At 42.5% G+C, this 10,672-nt stretch overlaps 2 protein-coding genes across 7 annotated transcripts; one reads left to right on the top strand and one right to left on the bottom strand.

Annotated features, from left to right (window-relative positions):
* Nucleotides 1–1,235: 1,235 nt before the first annotated feature.
* Nucleotides 1,236–3,051, bottom strand: LOC148676134 (uncharacterized). Of its 2 annotated transcripts, XM_088603268.1 has the most exons (5): nucleotides 2,911–3,051; nucleotides 2,677–2,727; nucleotides 2,423–2,569; nucleotides 2,224–2,310; nucleotides 1,236–1,738 (listed from the first exon to the last, which is right to left on the bottom strand). In XM_088603268.1, the coding sequence occupies exons 1-5, from the start codon at nucleotides 3,011–3,013 to the stop codon at nucleotides 1,326–1,328; spliced, it is 801 nt and encodes a 266-aa protein (XP_088459394.1). In that variant the 5' UTR covers nucleotides 3,014–3,051; the 3' UTR covers nucleotides 1,236–1,325. The 2 variants fall into 2 exon arrangements, with proteins under 2 accessions (XP_088459394.1, XP_088459401.1); XM_088603275.1 differs by lacking the exon at nucleotides 2,224–2,310.
* Nucleotides 2,568–6,559, top strand: LOC148676133 (uncharacterized). Of its 5 annotated transcripts, XM_088603242.1 has the most exons (5): nucleotides 2,568–2,783; nucleotides 4,753–4,900; nucleotides 4,988–5,101; nucleotides 5,208–5,252; nucleotides 5,803–6,559. In XM_088603242.1, the coding sequence occupies exons 1-5, from the start codon at nucleotides 2,737–2,739 to the stop codon at nucleotides 6,268–6,270; spliced, it is 822 nt and encodes a 273-aa protein (XP_088459368.1). In that variant the 5' UTR covers nucleotides 2,568–2,736; the 3' UTR covers nucleotides 6,271–6,559. The 5 variants fall into 5 exon arrangements, with proteins under 5 accessions (XP_088459368.1, XP_088459384.1, XP_088459376.1 ...); XM_088603258.1 differs by lacking the exon at nucleotides 5,208–5,252 and having other exon boundaries at nucleotides 4,800–4,900; XM_088603250.1 differs by lacking the exon at nucleotides 5,208–5,252.
* The last annotated feature ends 4,113 nt before the right edge of the window (nucleotides 6,560–10,672 follow it).

Below are 10,672 nucleotides of genomic sequence, written 5' to 3'. Positions count from 1 at the left end.
CATTTGTGACTTGCGAGGTTATAAACCCCACATTTCTCACAAAAGACCCTGCGCTCACACTTACTCACACCCGTCGCCGCATTCCGCAAGTGTCTCGCCAAACACTGTGAGCTACGACAAAAGACCTTACAGGCCGGGCAATTCTGAATTTCAGCATCAATTTCACAACACTGGTGATCTAAACAGGTTTTACAAGCTTTAACACAGGCGTGTGCGTTCTTGTGGCTATACGCGGCGTGGCAGTTAGTGCAAAAATACGCCGCCCCCACAAAAGCTTTAATATTTAAAACCCCATAAAAATGCTCTTCATGCAGTAGAACAAAAAGTATTTTAGAATTTGGTGGTGTGGGTCCCGTTGTAAAATATTTCCAATCACCCTGGTCATGGTACAAAATTTTAATAACCACCTTTAAATGTTTTTCAAAAGCGGTAATGTCTGACAAACTAATTTTCCGATTCTCTGGAAAACCCAACTCTTTGTGCATTCGTTTAGCACCCTGTAACATTTCCCCATCGGTACAACCCTCATTCAACAAACCGTACACACTCCCGGCGAAACACAGATTACCGCCCGTGTAATGTAAGTCGATAAGGTGTGCTTTTTTCTGCGCAATTACCCGGCTGTACAGAACGGATTTAAATCTTCGGCGGGCACCCCCCTGCATATTCCTAACTATCGTCACCACTAAGCGGAGGGTGTCATCGGTGAGAACCTCTGTGTGGCTCTGTAAGAGGTCCGAGATGTGGCTTAAAAAATCGGCCGCATTTAATTCTCCGGGGTGTCTCCTGCGTGAGAACAAGGGTTTGTTAAAACCACCCGCTGTCAAACGCAGCTGTACAAAATCATTCGCCCCGATGTTTGGAGAAAGTTCGTCCAATATTCTCTGGACTGCACCATGCACAGCGTCTATAGCCTGTACATACGAGGTTATTCTGTCGAGATTAACAAAACGAAATTCTTCATGGTGCTCTGTTGCTCTAAAATTATTATAAGCCCTGTTATAACGGCGTATACACTCCAGGAAAACCATGGGGTCTCTATTCACCCCGGCACCGCCACCAACCTGATTCAGATCGTTCAGTACAACCGGTTCTGGGTTACCACCATCCTGTTCTGCCACAACAACCTCGGGCCTTAAGTTATTTTCTACCACTGCATTTTCATTGCGTGGCTCGGGCGACCCTTGGGAAATCTGATGCCCCGCTCTGAATCTTTGACGACGCAACAAACATGCTTTTGCCAGTTTAATTCTTTTATTTATGTACAAAAGCTTGCGGTTGGCAAGCGGTTGGTCTTTTAAGCACTTTTTAGACCGCATGTTTAGTCATTTATCACCGGGGATTTCCACCGATGAAGCATGAAATAGCATCAACAGGTTCTGAAATCCAGAGGTTAGATCGGCATCCTCTTTAGAAATTATATCTAAGATGTTAGCGGTGAAAACCTGGATCGGTTTTGGAAACAAGGTCTGTACACCGGGTAAAACCGCTCTTAGACGCTCTAAAACTCGTTTTTTGGTCACCTCGCTACTGCGCACCGTTGTTAGTATCTGTGTAATACCGCGCACGGAGTCTAGCACATCACCCAACACCAACTCTTTAGGCGCGTTATTATTTCGCTCCGCAGGCTTGACACGTCTGGCTTTGGTCGACGTCTTAACAGTCGTCTCGGATGCAGTCACCACCTTGGGTTCCGACGTTTCCACCGCATTTGTTTCACCGCGCGTCGATACAGATGCTGTGTGAAAAAATAAGACTTTTTATTACCACGCCAATGCTCCACATCTCAAAATCTGAAAACAACACTGTGATAAAAATAAAAGACTTTTCAACACAACAATCAATGAAATCTAAACTGTCAAAGTCAGAAAACTACGATAACTATGATAAAAACGCCACGCATATGCTGCCCCCATACACAAAGGGCTGTGGGTGAATGGAGCAAGTTACCCGGCCATGTTGTTACACCGGTTTCCTTGACGTCGGTGGTGGCGCTACTGGGTCAAGCGGCGTGCTAACGGCATGTAGACCCACGCACACACCAGTCGCTTTTAACTTTAAAAGCTAGGCAGTTTTAAAATAAGGTTTTTTAACACCCCCAAACAGAAAACTCCGCGAAGTAGGATCTTTCAGCGAATTAACAGCCTAACAAAAGAAGTAACGTTTACCGTAAGTGGATCATAACACATCTTGACCACGCTTAATTATATTAACTATATTAACCTTTGCCGGTTGGTTTCAGTCGTTTTGAGCTCGATGCCCCAGTTAACTTGTTGGCGCGCCGCAGTTTATTTTTTGAAGGTCCGGGGTCTGCACGGCGTGGGAAAATACCATTAGTGAAAAATATAGAAAAACGGTATGTATTTTTATTATAGACACGTTTAAATGACCAGGCTATAAGAATGTTTTATATAATACCAACCTCTTCTCTCAGGCGCTCTGATAATATCCCCCGCACCGTCTGGTATGATGTGAACATCGGCCTGTGTCACCACAAGGTTTTGGGTTGGTAATGCAAACCCCAAACGGGGTTTTTTAAATGTGTGGCGACTTGTCCCTTCGCCCGCATCTGTGGAATAGACACATGCGCGTTTTGGTGCGGCGTATATACCCCATGTGTCTTTAAGACTCACATGGTCGTAAAGCGTTATTCAAAACATTGTCGTAATTACTCACCGGTGTTGTGCTGCAGCGTAACTGGTCTTTTTACACCCGTGGTTTTCGGTGCTATTGGAAATGAATGGATACACACAGTCACGACCACATTACGGCACCAATCGCGGGTAATTCCATTATATTCATTCAATATTGCCTAGTATACAAATATTATACAACGTTTTGTAACTATAGCTAACACGAGACATGCACCGCGACGTTGTAATTGTCTCACAATAAGCCAGATATACATACCGCTGAAATTCGCTGAATCCGCGGCTTCGTCTATCAAGTCGAACAGTTCTATTTCTGTAAACAGACTATCTTCAGACTGTTGCAATTGATCGGCGTGGTCCATTCTGACGAGTTAGGCGATAACGTGCGACTGTAGGAATTGGAATGCAGCTAAAACATCGTCTGTTAAACCGCTGGTACTTATACTCAAGCCGCTAAACATTCTCTTCTAAGAAACACACATGGTCCCCCCATAAAACCATTAATCTTAGGTATCGTTGGGGGGTGCACGTACTGGTCTGTAGAAATTATTTTAAGAAACATTTTAGAAAACGTTTTAGACCGTTATAATGTTAAAATCTATATTATTTTAAGACATACAACGGTGTCTAAAATTTCATAGCTGTTAAAACGTGGCGGAAATGTACCGCGTTGTCTTTGTTTGATTCACCAACAGACCGCTAAGAATATTATCAAGCAAAATGTTTTTTATTATGTATCTGTTCTTTACAGGGCCGTGTTCACAAACCAAGCTTGACGTTTTGAGGTTTTATTTTTCCGCGCTGCGCTGTTAAGAACATTTTTGCGTGAAATACATGTGGTGTTTGTAAATTAGAAAACTTTACATGAATTTAAAATGTTTGTAAACTTTCACTGGTGTCAATTTTAGCCCCCCCCTGCATTCCACAGCCTGTAGCTAACCCCTCCCCACCCCCGTCTCCAACATCATCACAATGCATCTCTACCGGGAAACAATTTTAAAACTTTAAGAACAATCCGTTACAGTCTGTAGAACAACACCCCACCATTTGTTGTCTGTTAACACCTTAAAGACTTTTATGCTGGCGCTGTGTGGAAATTTATCCCAAACTTTCGAAAAAAGCTGTCGCGAATGTGTTATTAAAAATAAACTGTGTCTTATTACGTTATTTTAAAAACTTTAAGGCCAACCACGCGTTTAAAATTTCTTGTCGGGTGAAACACATCATTTGTGTTTGCGTTGTGTGTTAATACTTTTAAAGTTTAAAACTTATAAACTGATAAGCGAATATAGCGCGTTATAATGTTAAAATCTATATTATTTTAAGACATACAACGGTGTCTACATTTCTTAGCTGTTAAAACGTGGCGAAAACGTGCCGCGTTGTCTTTGTTTGATTCACCAGCAGACCGCTAAGAATATTATCAAGCAAAATGTTTTTATTATGTATCTGTTCTTTATAGGGCCGTGTTCACAAACCAAGCTTGACGTTTTGAGGTTTTATTTTTCAGCGCTGCGCTGTTAAGAACATTTTTGCGTGAAATACATGTGGTGTTTGTAAATTAGAAAACTTTACATGAATTTAAAATGTTTGTAAACTTTCACTGGTGTCAATTTTAGCACCCCCCTCGGCATTCCGGAGCCTGTAACCCCCACTCGGCATTCCAGAGCCTGTAGCTAACCCCTCCCCACACCCGTCTCCAATATCATCACAAATCATCTCTACCGGGAAACAATTTTAAAACTTTAAGAACAATCCGTTACAGTCTGTAGAACAACACCCCACCATTTGTTGTCTGTTAACACCTTAAAGACTTTTATGCTGGCGCTTTTATGCTGTGGAAATTTATCCCAAACTTTCGAAAAAGCTGTCGCGAATGTGTTATTAAAAATAAACTGTGTCTTATTACGTTATTTTAAAAACTTTAAGACCAACCCCGCGTGTTTAAAATTTCTTTTCGGGTGAAACACATCATTTGTGTTTGCGTTGTGTGCTTATACTTTAAAACTTATAAACTGATATGCGAATACTTCTCGCTCTCGATAAATCGGGGGGGTGGGGGGTCATCACAACCAATTGTAAAATGTCTTGTGTTATGTAGGCGTGTTACACCATTGGCGCATATTCTTAAACGCTCCGACCTGACAGGGCCGCAGTGCGTGCTTGGCGCGGTCAGACACCACAGAGCTGCTGAGATGGCTTCTTTGTGTGGAGAAACAACGGGGTCCGCTACTCTACAAAGCGATGAGGTAGGCGGCTAAAATATTTTTTCTACTCGTGGAATTGTTGTATCGGTGCTTAGCGTATGTCATTTTAATACTTGGTCTTCTTTTTAGCAAAACCCTAACCCACCCTCTGAACCCTGTGACAGCGGTGGGGGTGTGAGTTCAGCTGGGGTACCAGATGCTGAAGAACAGCCGGGTGCTAGCGATGATACCACGCTACAAATGGTAAATATTAACGAAAAACCTTAGCTCAAAAGTGTAAATGCTCAGTATTTTAGGTGCAATGCATGTCTATTTTGTTAAGCCTTCCTTTTCTTTTTCCTTTTAATAGAATAAAGAGGATGTGGACGGGTCAATCTTCAGCCTGCCGACACATGTGAATGTCTCGTGTCTATGCTTGGGTGTTCGCCCAAATGTTAATAAAGATGATGCCCCTGACCCTAATGAGCCCGATGTTATGCCCCAGATTGTGAAAGCAGTAGTTTATTGCATCTTCAAGCACTGTTTAAAGGGGGTCCTGGTTGATGACTGCCCGGCCTGTTTGATTGACCATCCTGGGCAGCGGGGCCACACATGTCTGTCTGTCGGCTACACAGATGGGTTTGAAGATGTGACGTTTGCCGCTTTAGAAATTTATAAGTCTCTCAGTTTAGCCCGAATTTTATCGGTTGTTCTGTACACCGCCCGGTGTCTGGGTTCGTACACCATTACAAATGACACTGAGCGGGGCATAAAACAGTTGCTAAAAAATATAATTGAGGACCACTCCCCATACGAGCATGTACACGCCACCCTTGAACAGCTGGATGAAAAATTAGTAGACGTGACTTTTGATGTGTTGCAAAAGAAACACTATTCTTATTTTTACAGACGCAAAAAAAAAGATCTATGTAAAATGTGAATACAGATTTCACTCTGTTTTACAGACCCGGGTGTGCCATCGACCGAAGAATGAAGAATTTCGAATGTATACGTCTGAATTCTTACTAAGAGTGCTTTACACACTTCTCTCTACAAAGCTTGATATGCAAAACAAAGAGTCGAATGCTAATGTCCTTAAATTTGTTAAAGAGATAGATGCGTATGTCGAGAACTTGAGTGAAATTATTACAGATCTGATGTTTTCAGATCAGAAAAGGAAGCCTGGGGGGTTCTACAGTGTGTATTCCAAAATACAGCGTGTTTTGCACAGAACCTGTGGTAACACCATCCCGCTGGTTACGCAGGCAAATTTTTTTGCCCTGCTCGATCGGATCGCCCAGTGTGGTTCGCACGGCTTTAGACACGGTGAGCGGAAGGGGGTTATGAATGCTTTTTCAGATGCCGCAAAGTTTCTCAGCAGCGTAGGGGTGGTGGTTACGTGTACCGAACTAATTTTCCGCACCAACATTTAATTGTTGAATGCAAACAGGAGCCGGTAACGCATGTGTGCTGCGTTGTTTCACTGTTTGAAAACCCCTGTTGAAATAAAGCGGTTCACATTTCACATACTTGCAAACTGGAGTCTGTAACTTGTGTAAAAAGTGCTGCTGCGCTGTTTCTGTGTTTGAAAACCCCTGTTGAAATAAAGCGGTTCACATTTCACATACTTGCAAACTGGAGTCTGTAACATGTGTAAAAAGTGCTGCTGCGCTGTTTCGGTGTTTGAAAACCCACTGTTGAAATAAAGCGGTTCACATTTCACCTGGTGTTTGCCCGGCGATTTCTTTCCGTGAGACTTTACGCAGTCAGTGTGTGTGTGTGTGTGTGTGCTTGCACCCCGGCTGTTTTGGAGACACGGCTTCTGCAGCATATAAGCAACCACGGCCCAAGCGTATTTAGACAGCATGTCTATACACATTAAGATGTAACAGAAACCGTCGTTGAACGCTTGGTGTTCTCTCATGTCCACCAAGTCGGCCTGCCACTGCCAGTCCATTTCGGACACCAGCGTCCTGTTTCTCTTAAAACGTACGCGCGCCGGCTTGTGCAGCGTATAAGCAGCCTGGCCGGACAGCCACTCGACCACCCGCCCGCGGCTGGCGCCGCGCACACCCCGGGATCTCGCGGCCCGCAACAGACCCCCTGCGCCGCCGTAACTGCCCGATTTCCTAGGGTTATAATAGAGCGCACTCAACCCCGCGGCAGACATGCTCCCACTTCCAAACCAATACACACTCGCACACAACCAGGGATGCGCCGGCTGGGGGCTTTGGGACCCCGAGGCGTCGGGGCGACCGGCCGGTAGGGGGTTCCGACCCACACCATTGGCTCCTGAGGGGGCGGGACATGCACAAATAACAACACGCCATTGGATGGCTGGGGGGCGGGACAACCAAACACCGCGGACGACCATTGGATGGAAAAGGGGGCGTGGTACCTGTCAAAAGTTTGACGAAAGGTGTCGCTTTATACTACTCGTACCTATTGATTAAGGAATCGCTTATTCTTCTTCTACAACATTGATCACATCTGGTCCCACAATGTTTCACTCTGGATCCAATTTTTTTTTTATTCATATGCTATCATTGGGTCAGATTGTTCACAGTTATTGTGTCAGCTTTTATTTCTATGGCATTGACACCCAAACATATATTCTTATTAAACGTGATTTTAATCAAGTACTATCTGCCTTTTCACTGCTTGTTGATGTTAAAAATGAATGAAACACGATATTTTACATCTGAATGACAAGGCTGAAGGTACTGTTTGGATATACTTATCACTCCATCAATGTTTCCACCTCAGTTTGACTATTGAATAGATTCAAGTATTCAAATGAGAACAATTTCAATTATGACTCAAGCCTTGCAATTCAATCACAAATTGAATCATGGTGTTCTAAATGCTTTTTTGTAACATTGCATGTATTACATACACATTCTTCCCATCCTGATGTAGAAAAGCAAATCTTTTAAGATCGTCTTTTCCAGGTGATTATAGTAAGGCACTGATTACAAGTGCCTTTAAATTTATTCTTACAAGTTGCTCAGATATTAACCAGATCTAAAAAGGATGAGCTCTTGAGGCTTTTGGAATAAAATTGAAAATATTGCTTTGACACTTTATGAGCTTAAATATTTTGTCTTAAGGCTTGAACTGTTTACTCCTTGTCCAACTACACATTGTTTAAACACTACAGACTAAAGTCTTCTTTCAGTTCTGAGTACAAGGTTCTTGTACTTGTACTGGGAAACAATGATTTCTGTTCTGCTGGCCCATGTCTGTGAAATGATCTCCCATCCCATAGCAGATCCTGCAAGTTAGTCAGCACATTCAAATTCTGTTTAATTTACTGTTTTAATTCTCGTATAACTGTCTCTTGTTTTTACATAAGTGATGATGTACCATGAAAGTTACTGTATAACAAACATATTACTTTATTATAAGAAAGCTGATATTAAGAGAAGAAGCTTGGGTGATGGGTGATTTCCCAGGATTAATTAGCAGGAAGATCAATATCCTTGTGTCAAGTGAGGTCCACGAGTTCAATGTAGCACCTTGTATTCTGATTGCCATTTATCACTATAAGTGGAGTGCTACAGCAAGCTATACACTCCTGCCCAGACCATCACATACTATATGTTACACACACAGATTTAGGTTGAGCTAAAGCAAAATTATAGGTTGCAGCAAAAGTCAAAATGTTGTTAAGGTTTAGAACTCTTGTGATCTCAAATGTATATAGGCACCTGATGTTTTTAGTTCTAATTATTTTTGTCCTTGCTTTTAATTAATCACTATGCACTCACCTCTGTTGCAGAGCCTATGTTATGTTTTACTTCATAATCATGCACTACAGTATATAAAAATGGGTGAGAGTTTGTTACTGCACTCCTGTCATATACAGCACCTAGTTTATTCACAAGATATATTTAAGCAAATACCATCCAAAGGTGATCAAAAACTTTACACTATTTGAAAGAAGCCTGGTTTTAACTGCATAGATTGATAACATGTTCCATACTCCAGTGACACTGTGTAAGGAAGTGTCCTGTTCTGTTTTAACTGAACTTATAACTTGTTTCCACTTGCATCATCTAGATTGTGCTTCACTGCTTGTCACGCCCTGTACTCCTAGAGGGCGCTCTACTTCTGTCCTGTTCCTAGTTCGCTGTGATTATTCATGTCTTTCAGGTATGTCTTGTTGTGTAGCCTATTTACTTTCTGCTGTCTGCTCTGCTCCTTGCTCAGCATTGAGGGTACGGATGTCCTGAGACCCACCTAGCATCAGGTCGTTTCTGTCCGTGGCCTGAGGGCATAGGTTGCTTTACTGACATTGTCTGACCCCCTGAGCCTGGGCTAACCCCTGTGTTGCCCCTTTTACTGCTACGCATAGGGTCTACTACTCTACTTGTCATTCTACGGCTTGCCCTTCCGACATCCGTGACAATGCTGATTCCAAAGAAATAGATACTTTATAAATTCTATGAGGGAAATTGCAGTGCAACAGCAGCCAGGCACAATCAACACAGCACAGTACAACGTAATATCACAGAATATACAAAAATAAAACAGAATGTACAGTGCACAAAGAAGATGTATTGCGCAGTACATAATAATAATAATAATAATAATAATAATAATAAACTTTATTTTATATAGCGCCTTTAAAGGTGGCTTCTCAAAGCGCTTTACAGGATGACAATAACAATAAATAAGAAGACTACAACAATAAATAAGAAAATTTCACAAGACAGGACACAATTATAATTACAACAATACAACAATAACAATAGAGGAGACCGTGGAAGATGGTATTAAGAAGAGCAGAGGGGTGAAGAATGGAACCAGTTAAGTAAAGGCTTTTCTGAAAAGGAGGGTTTTGAGTCTGGATTTGAAGGAGTTTAGAGAAGGTGACTCTCTAATATCCTTGGGCAAGGAGTTCCAGAGCTTGGGGGCATAGCAGGAGAAGGCCCTGTCGCCCATACAATGTAGACGGGCTTGGGGGACAGTAAGGAGGGCAGAATTTGAAGAGCGGAGGTTGCGAGGTGGGGAGTAGGGCGATAAAAGTTCAGACAGGTATTGAGGTGCCAAGCCATGTAAAGCCTTGTAGGTGAGCATGAGGATTTTAAAGTCTACGCGGAATTTGACCGGAAGCCAGTGCAAGGACTCCAGGATAGGAGTAATGTGAACACTTGCACTAGATCTGGTCAGGATTCTGGCTGCTGAATTTTGGACATACTGCAGCTTGTTCAGAGTAGATTTAGATACCCCAGGGAGCAGAGCATTGCAGTAGTCAATTCGAGAGAATACAAATATGTTGATCAGCTTTTCAGCCACAGTTAATGATAGCATAGGGCGTAGTCTTGCGATATTTCTAAGGGGAAAAAAAGATGTTTTGACAGTATGCTGTACATGTGGGTCGAATGTTAAGCCAGAATCGAATATAACCCCAAGGTTTTTCAATTTTGATTGGAGCTCAAGTACAGAGCCATCTACAGACAGGGTTACAGGACTGGCTTTACGAAGTTGATGGGGGGTACCAATAAGCATGACTTCAGTCTTGTCACAGTTAAGATGAAGGAAGTTTTGAGTCATCCAAATTTTTATGTCAGAGATGCAATTAGATAGAATAGAGACAGCCACATCAGTGTCGGGTTTGGTATGGATGTATATTTGAGTATCGTCAGCGTAAAAATGAAAGCTGAGGCCATGTGATCTTAAAAGCTGACCAAGTGGGAACATGTAAATGCTGAAGAGCAAGGGGCCCAGTATTGAGACCAATTTCAGACCTGTACCCATTGAGAGAGACAAAGTGACAGCGATCAGTGAGGTAAGACTTAAACCATTTGAGGGCAGTGTCAGAGACTCCAA

The sequence above is a fragment of the Lepisosteus platostomus genome, chromosome 2, assembly GCF_059453375.1.
Source record: "Lepisosteus platostomus isolate fLepPlt1 chromosome 2, fLepPlt1.hap1, whole genome shotgun sequence".
NCBI classification, from domain to species: domain Eukaryota; kingdom Metazoa; phylum Chordata; class Actinopteri; order Semionotiformes; family Lepisosteidae; genus Lepisosteus; species Lepisosteus platostomus.
This window is presented reverse-complemented; position numbering and strand designations above follow the sequence as displayed.